Genomic DNA, 11,593 nt, shown 5'->3' on the forward strand with positions numbered 1-11,593 from the left:
TTAGCCACGATGCTACCAGAGCTCCCCCGTTAGCCATTAGAGAGATGCAAATCAAAACAACAATGAGATACCATTTTGCCTCAGCACTAGTAGCAGAGTTAAACAAGACAGAAAATAACAAGTGCTGACGAGGATGTGGAGAGATTGGGACTCTCATACACTGCTGGTGGGACTGTCAAATGGTACAACAACTGTTGTACCAAGCAGTATGGTGATTCCTTCAAAAGTTGGAATTAGAAATACCATTTGACCCAGCCATTCCATTACTATGTATATATCCTAAAGAAATGAGAGCCATGACAAGGACAGACATATGCACACCCATGTTCATCACAGCACTATTTACAATAGTCAAAAGATGGAAACAACCTAGGTGTCCATCAGTTGAAGAATGGATAACCAAACTATGATGCATACACACAATGGAATACTATGCAACCTTAAAGAATAATCTAGAATCTGCAAAACACCGCTTAATGGGGATGAACTTGGAGGACATTATGCTGAGTGAAATAAGTCAATCACAGAAGGACAAATATTGTATCAGTCTGTTGTTGTAAAAGTCAAGGAAAGGCTTATCTATGGAAGGAAGTTTTCTTTGTTGGTTACCAGGGGTGGAAGGGGAGGGGAGGGAACACCGTTAGATAGGTAGAGATAAGTATTGATTTGGGTGAAGAGAACAGGGAGGAGTGTACCCAAGACCATGTATAGGGTTGACAGACAGTGGTCTTACAAGTGTATTTGTATGATCTGTACAAATTCCCAGGTGTATAGTAGAGCTGACAGGGGACAAGGTTGTAGTCACTTCGTTACAGCCAGTACTGAGAGGGACTGAGTAGTTGAACCAGGGGGCTCTGGACCATAGTTACAGGGTACATTAAGCTCAATTGTCATAACATACTATGCAAAACATTGTTCTACCTCCTACTTAGGCGAGTAGCAACTGAGATCTTAAAAGCTTGCAAGCAGCCATCTAGAGGCAATGATGGTTCTCTCCTCCTCCAGAGCAAAGAATAGTGAAGAAAAACAAATATTCATGGAAACAATTAGTCCTAGCAACTGGTACAACATGTGCTCTGCAGCCTATACAACTATGAGACCAGAAGAACTAGATGGTGCCTGTCAGCCAATCAGAGGGGGATCTATGTAGGAGATCTTGGATAGAGAGGCAGAACAATGTGGAACAAAACTCAAAATCATTTGGAGAAAAAAAGGTGGGGGGCGGGGACCAGGTTTGCTGGTCTGATAGAGCCTGGTGGAACCTCTGAGACTATGGCCCCTAGCTGCCCTTCAGGTCTGGAATTAAACCCACACTTGTGGCTTCCAGCCAAACAAAAGGCAGGCATATGAGTTGAACATTTACTTGAGGTAGATACACTCCTCACTCCTTGAAAAGAGCAATCATGGGAGAAAGAAGGGCTGCTTATGCACAGGGAGACAGCTCAGGGGGCAGGAGTCATGGAGGGATGGGCACAGGAAAGAGGTGAGTATCGGGAGGAAATAGGAGGGGAGCTGTTGCATTGGGGTAAATTGTCATTGTCATGAGACAAAGTGTTTGTGAACTGCTATATGGAAAGTGAATTTGCTCTGTAAAGTTTTACCCAAATCACAATTTTAAAAAAAGGGCAGGTAGGGCCCTCTGCTTTAAGGACCTGTCACTGTGGTTGAGGAGGTCCAGAAAACATGAATGCACATGTGCAGCCTCATCCAGAGTAGCACAGCGTACTCTCATGCTCAGAATAATGGTATATTAAGTAGCACCTTTTTAATCCAGTGTAGGCACTTATCAAATGTTTATTAAATTCTGTTGTTGAATTGTTTGTTTTTAAAATTTAATGTCTTAACCAAAACAGACAGTTCTGTCATCATTTTTAAGAGTGGAATTGGTTGATGTCAAAGTTATCAATCACAGTGCTACTCAGTCATTCACAGAAGTATATTTTCTTTGGAGAAGTGAGTTTATCTATAATAATAATGTCTTACATGTGTAGTATTCTCTACATGATTCTAATACAAGTGTACTCAATGTTTCATTTTCATTTTAATAGGAACCTCTGAGGTAATCTTGCTGGTGTTCATTCTTTCACATTGACAGTTGAAGGAACTGGGACAACTCTGGGAATAAGCACCTGGCTTTCTTTTCTCAACCTCATCATCTTTCTGCTACCCTTTATTTCTTTATAACAATTTGAAGCCCTTGTTGTGCAGGACAAGAATGACTAACCTATCTATTTTTCCTTTAGACTAAAGCAAATCTTGTAACCCCGAGGAATGGGGAACCACTGATTGCTGCTATTCAGGATTTTCTGACAGGTGAGTTTGTACTGTTCACTCAAAAAAGAGACTTCTAACTGTGTAGTGCAGTGATTATTTAGTTTTTCACATGACAACTTGGCAAACTATTTAATTACTATTTAATTTTATTGTTTGTTTTCTAAGTTTGGTTGTGAACGTATTTGAGATATTCCTCATTGGTTGGTTATTCATTTCTTCAAGTATTTATTGAGCTCCTGCCATAGACCAGGCATTGTTCTGGGCACTGGAGATACCAAAACAAAAAACTAGTTGCCATCAAGTCTACTCTGACAGCGACCTCATGTATGTCATGGTAAAACTGCTCCATAGGGCTTTCAGTGGCTGGTTTTCAGAAGTAGATGCCATGCCTTTCTTCTCAGGTGCCTCTGGGTAGAATCGAACTACCAACCTTTCAGTTAGCAGCTGAGTGTGTTAACTGTTTGCACTACCCAGGGACTGCACTGGTGATACAGCAGTTAATAAAGTCCCTTAATGTCTGGAGGTTAGGTTGTAGTTGGAGGAGAGAGCTGGTAAACAGATAGCTGTATGTTTAACTTATTATTTATTTTAAAATTTATATGTGTGTGTGTGTGTGTGTGTGTACATATTCCCCCATACACATACAATTTCATTTCTTTTCTTTGTTTTGTTCTTTGAAATTCTCAGGTGCCTATCTCCTCACTCTGAAGGACACTTTCTTTGACCGAGCCAAGGCTTGCCAAATCATTGCTTCTATATTAGTTGGCAAGGATGAGAAAATTAAAGTTCGCCTTCCACCTCCTACAATATTAAAGGTTTGTATAATAGCCATGTGTGTATACATGTCTGTCTGCATCCATATGGCTGTATTGGTGCTGTTAGTCTAACTGTGCTGGTGCTTGTAAACCAAGTCTGAATTATACAGTCAGTCTTGCCTTATTTGCATGAAGGCTGTTTGAGACTAAGCTTTCCAGCTGATACTCTGACTTCCTTTGTCTCCTTCAGCCTGTCACCCTGTGGACTGGAAAGCAGATCTTCAGTGTCATCCTCAGACCTAGCGATGACAATCCAGTGAGGGCCAACCTCCGAACCAAGGGCAAGCAGTACTGTGGCAAAGGGGAAGACCTCTGTGTCAATGATTCCTGTGAGTTAAAGGAACTTAGCTGGGAAGGGGGTGGGGATGTGGAGGAAGAACAAATGGCCAGTGATTGGCTTAGTTGGGTATCTTTACTTGGCAAGCAGAAATCTTACGTTTCTCAAAGGCCTTAGGAAATTTCTTCTTCGAGAAACTAGCTGGTATTTCTTCTCTCAGATGTAATTCACCGTTTCTCTAAAACGGAGGCTTGTAGATACATGATCCATTGACTAGAATCTTCTCTAAATTGTTTCTTAATTTTTATTTATTTATTTTTAGTTTCCAAACATTTCTGTTTCTAAAAAAGAAGCCCTCATTCCCTATTAAACAATCACACCCTATTCTTCACTTCCCTAATCCCTGACAGCCAACAATCTGATTTCTGTCCCTATAGATGTATCTGTTCTGGATATTTCATATAAGTGGAATCATACAACATGTGATCTGTTGTGTCTAGCTTCTTTCACTTAGCATAATATTTTTGTTTCTTTGGGTTTTTTAAAACTGTTTATTGTGATTTGAGTGAAAGGTCACATACTTTGGTTTTCCATTCAACAATTCATACATATTTTGTTTGGTAATAATAGCATTCATCCTATTTCCCCCTGTGTTTGCTGTTTCCGTTTGTCCTTCTTTCTCGTCCCTTCTTACCTTCGGAACTTTATTGCTGGACAAATGCTGCCCTTGTGATTTCCCTTGGTTAGTTGTTCTAAGGGGTGTGTACCTCCCTGATTGTTACTATTCACCTTCTAAGAGGTCTGTCTGTTGTTTGGCTGAAAGTTGAGCCATAGGCATGAGTTCAGTTTCATCTTGAAGGGTGTCTACGGGTTATAATCTTGAGGGTTCCACCCGTCTCTGTTCAACCAGTAAGCCTGGTCTTTATGATTTTGAATTTTGTTCCACATTTTTCTCCCACTCAGTCTAAGACCTTATTGTGCTCTCTTTCACAGTGGTCAATACTGGTAGCCTGGCAGCATCTGATACTTCTAGTTTCAGGATCATGGAGATTGAAGTTAATATGTCTATTATTCCTTTAGATTATTTATTTCCATGCACCTTTGATTTCTTTCACTGTTCTTTCCTTCAGATAGGGAGAGATCAATAGTTACACCTTAGATGGCGACTTGCTGGCTTTTCAGACCCCAGTCACTACTCACCTAGTAGGGTATAGAACATTGTCTTTGTGAACTGTGTTATGGCAATTGACTTAATTGTCCCCTGAGACTGTGGTCCCAAAACCCCAAGCCTAATGACTCATTTCGTAAAGGTAATTTGTTATGGGTAAGAAGTTTGCATAGCTTTGCCTGTGTGTTACTATATGTATGGATATATTTACATTTCACCACTTGTCTGTCAGTTTGTCATACTGTGGTAGTTTATGTGTTGCTGTGAGGCTATACCACTGGTGTTTCAAATATCAGCAGGGCCACCATGGTGGACAAGTTTCAGAGGAGTTTCCAGACTAAGACACACTGGGAAGAAGGACAGAGCCACGTACTTCTGAAAAAGTTGGCCACTGAAAACCTTATGAATAGCAGTGAAACATTGTCTGATATAGTTCAGGAAGATGAGTCTCTCATGTTGGAAGGCACTCAAAATATGAAGGTGAAGAGCTGCCTTCTCAGAACAGAGTCAATCTTAATGAAGTGGGTGGAGTAAATCATTCAGGACCTTCATTTGCAGGTGGGGTACGACTCAGAATGGGAAGAAACAGCTGCAAATGTTCATTAATAATCAGAACATGGAATGTAAGAAGTATGAACCTAGGAAAATTGGAAATTGTCAAAAATGAAATAGAATGATAAAGATTGATATCCTAGGCATTAGTGAGGTGAAATGGACTGATATTGGCCATTTTGAATCAGAAAATCGTATGATCTACTATGCCAGGAATGACAATTCAAAGAGGAATGATACTGTGTTCATTGTCAAAAAAAACATTTCAAGATTTATCGTGAAATACGGTGCTGTCAATGGTAGGATGATAGCCATATGCCTACAAAGAAGACCTGTTAATATGACTATTATTCAAATTTATGCACCGACAAAAGTCAAAGATGAAGAAATTGAAGATTTTTACCAACTTTTGCAGTCTGAAATTGATCAAACATGTAATCAAGGTATATTGATTATTGCTGGTGATAGAAATGCAAAAGCTGGAAACAAAGATGAAACATTGGTACTTGGAAAATATGGCCTTGGTGATGGAAATGACGCTGGAGATTGATTGCATGATAGGATTTTGCAAGAGCAACAATTTATTCATTGCAAATACAGCATAGACGGTAGCTATACACATGTACCTCACCAGATCTAATACACCGGAACCAAATTGACTATATCTGTGAAAGAGGTGATGGAGAAACTCAGTATCTTTAGTCATAACCAGGCCAGTAGCTGACTGTGGAATAGATCATCAGTGGCTCCTATGCAAGTTTAAGTTGAAGCTGAAGAAAATTAAAACAAGTCCTCAAGAGCCAAAATATGACCTTCATTATATCCCACCTGAATTTAGAGACCATCTGAAGAATAGATTTGACGCATTGAGCACCAATGACCAAAGACCAAAACAAGTTGTGGGATGATAGCAAGAACATCATACACAAAGAAAGCAAAAGGTCATTAAAAAGACAGGAAAGGAAGAAAAGATCAAAATGAATGTCAGAAGAAACTCTGAAACTTGATCGTAAACAGGGAATAGCTGAAGTGAATGTAAGAAATGATGAAGCAGAAGAGCTAAACAGAAGGTTTCAGAGGGCAGCCTGAGAAGACAAAGTATTACAATGAAATGTACAAAGACCTCAAGTTAGAAAACCAAAAAGGAATAATACGCTTGGCATTTCTCAAGCTGAGAGAACTGAAGAAAACATTCAAGACTTGAGTTGTAATATTGAAGGATTCTATGAGCAAAATATTGAATGATGCAGGAAGCATCAAAATAAGATGGAAGGAATACACACAGTCACTGTACCAAATAGAATTGGTCAGTGTTCAGCTATTTCAGGAGGTAACACATGATCAAAAACCAATAGTATTGAAGGGAGAACTCCAAGCTGCACTGAGGAAATTGGTGAGAAACAAGGCTCCAGGAGTTAACAGAATACCCACTGGGATATTTCAACAAGTGGATGCAGTACTGGAGGCAGTTACTCATTTCTGCCAAGAAATTTAGAAGACATGGTCAACCAACTGTAAGAGATCCGTATTTGTGCCCATTCCAAAGAAAGGTGATCCAACAGGATGTGGAAATTACTGAACAATATTATTATTATTACATGCAGCATTGTATAGACAGAGAATTTCCAGAAATTCAAGCTGGATTCAGAAGAGGACTTGGAACGAGGGGGATATCATTGCTAATGTTAGGTGGATCTTGGCTGAAAGCAAAGAATATAAGAAAGACATTTATCTATGTTTTATTGACTATGCAAAGCATTTGAATGTGTAGATCATAACAAATTATGGACATCATTGCAAAGAATGGGAATTCCAGAACACTTAATTGTGCTCATGAGGAACCTGATACATAGACCAAGAGGCAGACATTCGAACAGAATAAGGGGATACTGCACAGTTTAAAATCACAAAGGGTGTGTGTCAGAGTTGTATCCTTTCACCATACTTAATCAATCTCTATGCTGAGCAGATAATCCAAGAAGCTGGACTATATGAAGAACGTGGCATTGGGATTGGAAGAAGACTCATTAACAACCTGCGATGTGCAGATAGCACAGCTTTGCTTGCTGAAAATGAAGACGACTTTCAGCCCTTACTGATGAATACCAAAAGCTACAGTCTTCAGTATGGATTACACCTCAACATAAAGAAAACAAAAATCCACAACTGGGCCAGTGAGCAACATCACAATAAATGGAGAAAAGATTGAAGTTGTCTAGGATTTCATTTTACTTGGATCCACAACTAACACCCATGGAAGTACTTATTAGTCAGGAGATCAGTTGACATACTGCATTGAGCAGATCTGCTGGAAAAGACCTCTTTAATGTGTTAAAGAGCAAAGATGTCAGTTTGAAGACTATGGTGCACCTGACTGAAGTCATGGTATTTTCAATCACCTCAAATGCTTGTGAAAGCTGGACAGTGAATAAGGAAGACTGAAGAAGACTTGACGTCTTTAAATTTTGGTGTTTGCGAAGAAAACTGAAAAAATCATGAACACCGGTAGAATGAACAGATCTGTCCTGGAAGATCCAAGTGTGGCTGGAATGCTCTTTGGAAAAGAGAATGGCCAGACTTCATCTCTTGTACTTTGGTCGTGTTGTTAGGAGGAACCTTTCCCTGGAAAAGGATATCATGCTTAGTAAAATAGGGTCAGAGAATAAGGGAAAGACCCTCAATCAGATGGATTACACAGTGGCTGCAACAGTGGCCCCACGCATAGCAAGGAGTATGAGGGTGGTGTAGGACCAAGCAGTGTTTTGTTCTGTTGTACATAGGGTCGCTTTGAGTTGGAGCCAACTCAATGGTGCCTAACAGCAACAACCTATTTACAGTACATACAGATGCATATGTAGAAATATCCTCTGCCAAACCTGTATATTGCTATGGGCGTAGTCCCGTTTGCCTACCTGTACTTGTTCAGTTTGTGTATCTATGTATCCACTTGTAAATTACTGTTATTACTGATACTGAGAGATTGTATATGTAATAGTATTTGCTTTTGTCTGTAACTCATGTGTATCTCTCTGTATCTTCCTTTGCCTTGATAATACTGTGCTGATCATACACCTCCCCCTTTCCTTATTATATATTGCCTTTTCCTTCACCCAGACAATACATGTCTGTTATCTAGATGGTGATTTTTCACTCCCCTCCCCTCTCATCCTTGACAACCATCAATTGCTACTTTTTGTGTGTGAGCCTTTCCTTGACATTTTATATTAGTGGACTCATAACGTCCTCCAGGTTCATTCACATTATAAGATGTTTTTGTGGATTCTTCTTTATTCTTTAACATTGCATAGTATTCCATTGTGTGTATGTACCATAGTTTGTTTATCTAGTCATTATTTTTTGTTTTGTTTTGCTATCAACAAGGGTCTCATTATTTAAGAGATGTAATTTATTATTTGGTTTAAAAAATGTGTTCATCATCTAAAAGTATAGCTAAAAAACTATAGTAAACTGTAACTAAAAAGACCAGTGTTTTTAACCTTCTTACCAGGTCAATGGTTTTTGATAACATGAACATAAGATATAATGGTGACAGATTTAAATACAAGTTATCTGAGTCATCTAGAATAATCCAATTCAGTGTCTGGTCTGTAGTTGAGCCTGCTGTTCACTATGGGTCCATGCCAAGATAAGGAGCTTGCACCAGAATGTAAATCACTGGGTCACTAACACACTTTTATTCCAGTGACTTTTTTTCTTGTAGCAGTATTTTAAAGAGGACATGAGCTGTGTAACACAGACCACTCACAAGCAGTTCCCAACGGGCTTCTTGGAGCAGTCTTGATTTACAATGGAAGCTGTAATTGATTCAGTGGCAATGGGTTTGATTTTTGGTTTTGCTACCAAAGCCTTCCAAGTAAGAATGGATCTCCAGGGCTCTGAAGGACTGAATTTCAGAGTCTTTTTGAAGGCTAGGAATCCTACTGTCTCCTAAGGAAGAGTAAATATAGTAAAGGAGGCTGATTTTCTTCATGTATATAATCACTCCTTTACTCTGTACTCTGTAAGGTATATTGGCTTCTTATTTTGGATTGTGTTTTATTTCTTTCTAGATGTTACTTTTATTTTGTTACTATAGGTTATTTATGAGGGTGCAAGTGTTAGTTTTCAATATATTAGGTAAATAACAAATTGCTTTAGTTTATACTATTGTTAACATGGCGGTACTACCCAAAGCAATCTATAGATTCAGTGTAATCCCAATCAAAATTCTAGCAAACTTCTTTACAGAAATGGAAAAACCAGTCTTCAAGTTTATATGGAAAGACAAGAGGCCTAGAATACCTAATACAGTGTTAAAGAGAAGAACAAAGTAGGAGAACCCACACTTCCTGATATTATTTTAATTGTGGTTTGGGTGAGTTTACAGAGCAACTTCACTTTGCATATAGCAGTTGACACACACTTTGTCTTATGACACTAACTTCAATTTACCACAGTGCAGCAGCTCCCCTCCCACCTCCTCTCCATAGTTCCTTCTTCCCTGTGTCCTTCCCTCCATGCACTCCTGCCCCCTGAGCTATCTTCCTGTGCATACACAGCCCTTCTATTCTCCCGTGATTGTTCTCTCCAAGGAGTGTATCTACTTAGTGCAAATGTTCACCTCATATGCCTATCCTTTGTTTTGCTGGAAGCCATAGGAATGAGTTCAATTCCAGATCTGAAGGGCAGCTGGGGGCCATGGTCTCAGGGGGTTCCATCAGGCTCTGTCAGAACAGCAAACCTAGTCCCTTTTTTTTTTGGCAAATAATTTTGAGTTTTGTTCTAGATTGTTCTCCCACTCTATCCAGGATCTCCTACATGGAGTCCCCTCCAAGTGGTTGACAGTGGTAGCTGGGCACACCATCTAGTTCTTCAGGTCTCATAGTCGTATAGCCTGTGGATCGCATGGTGTACCAGTCCCTTGGACTAATTGTTTCCATGAATCTTTGGTTTTCTTCATTCTTCTTTGCTCTGAATGAGGTGAGACCCATCATTGCATCTAGGTGGCTACGTGTAAGCTTTTGATAGCAGTTGCTACTCGACAAAGTAGGGGGTGGAACAATGTTTTGTGTAGTATGTTATGCCAGTTCAGCTTGATGTCCCCTGGTACTATGGTTCCGAGCTCACAGGTCCAACTTCTCGGTCCCTCTGGGTAGCTGGCTGTGGCCAAGAAGTGACTACAACCTTGTCCCTTATCAACTCTACTATATACCTGGGAATTCTTACAGAACATAGCAATATACTTGTACAAACCTTGTCTGCCCACATGGTCTTAGGCACACTTCCCCCTGCATAGACATACCTAATAGTTAAGCCTGTCCACCCATCTATCCACCCATCTATCCACCCGTATATCCATGTTTGCCTTCACTGACAAAACAGTACTGTATGTGCAAAAGAATTCATCTTTGTTGCCTGTACCTCCCATGTACATCTCTGTATCTTCCTCTTCTTCACTGCCACCATGTTGATCATTCACATTTGGTACATTGCCCTTCTCTTCACCCAAATAAATACTTGTCTCTTTCTAACAGTGTTCCCTCCCCTCCCCTCCCCTCCCATCCCTGGTAACCAACAAAGAAAATTTCCTTCCATATATAAACCTCCCCTTGACTTTTTACAGTAGTGGACTAATACAATATTTGTCCTTCTGTGAGTGACTTATTTCACTCAGCATAATGTCCTCCAAGTTCATCCACGTTATGTGGTGTTCTGCAGATTCTACATTATTCTTTAGGGTTGCATAGTATCCCGTTATGTGTATGTACCAAAGTTTGCTTATCCATTCTTCAGTTGATGGACACCTAGGTTGTTTCCATCTTTTGGCTATTGTGAATAGTGCTGTGATGAACATGGGTGTGCATTTATCTGTTCTTGTCCTGGCTCTCACTTCTTTAGGATATATACCTAGTAATGGAATGGCTGGGTCAAATGGTATTTCCAATTCCAACTTTTTAAGGAATCGCCATACTGCTTTCCACAGTGGTTGTACCATTTGACAGTCTAACCAGCAGTATATGAGAGTCCCAATCTCTCCGCATCCTCGCCGGCATTTGTTATTTTCTGTCTTGTTGAACTTTGCTACTAGTGCTGGAGCAAGATGGTATCTCGTTGTTTTGATTTGCATCTCTCTAATGGCTAATGATTGTGAGCATTTCTTCACATGTTTGTTGGCCACCTGAATATCCACTTTGATGAAGTGTCTATTCATGTCTTCTGCCCGTTTTTTAATTGGATTGTTTGTCTTTGGTGTTGAGGTGTTGGAGTTTTCTGTAAATTCTAGAGATAAGTCCCTTGTCAGATATGTCATTGCTGAATATTTTCCCCCAATTTGTAGGTTCTCTTTTGACTTTTGGAGAAGTCTTTGGAAGCACATAAAAATTTAATTTTTAGAAGGTCCCATTCATCTAGTTTCTTTTCTGCTGTTTGTGCACTTTGGGTTATGCTTGATAGTCTATTTACACCATATATTAAGGCCTCTAAATTTGCCCCTAGTTTTTCCTTGAG

The 11,593-nt window shown here is 39.7% G+C and overlaps 1 protein-coding gene across 1 annotated transcript in view; it reads left to right on the forward strand.

The window, feature by feature from the left end:
- Positions 1–11,593, forward strand: part of POLR3A (RNA polymerase III subunit A) — a 77,255-nt gene that overhangs the window by 31,536 nt on the left and 34,126 nt on the right. Inside the window, exons 12-14 of the mRNA XM_042780662.1 lie at positions 2,244–2,313; positions 2,962–3,089; positions 3,280–3,418. Of these exons, the coding sequence (XP_042636596.1) occupies positions 2,244–2,313; positions 2,962–3,089; positions 3,280–3,418 (337 nt within the window). The remainder of the gene's footprint in view (positions 1–2,243; positions 2,314–2,961; positions 3,090–3,279; positions 3,419–11,593) is intronic.

The sequence above is a fragment of the Orycteropus afer genome, unplaced genomic scaffold, assembly GCF_000298275.1.
Source record: "Orycteropus afer afer isolate SDZICR_OR568_19922 unplaced genomic scaffold, OryAfe1.0 scaffold00052, whole genome shotgun sequence".
NCBI lineage: Eukaryota > Metazoa > Chordata > Mammalia > Tubulidentata > Orycteropodidae > Orycteropus > Orycteropus afer.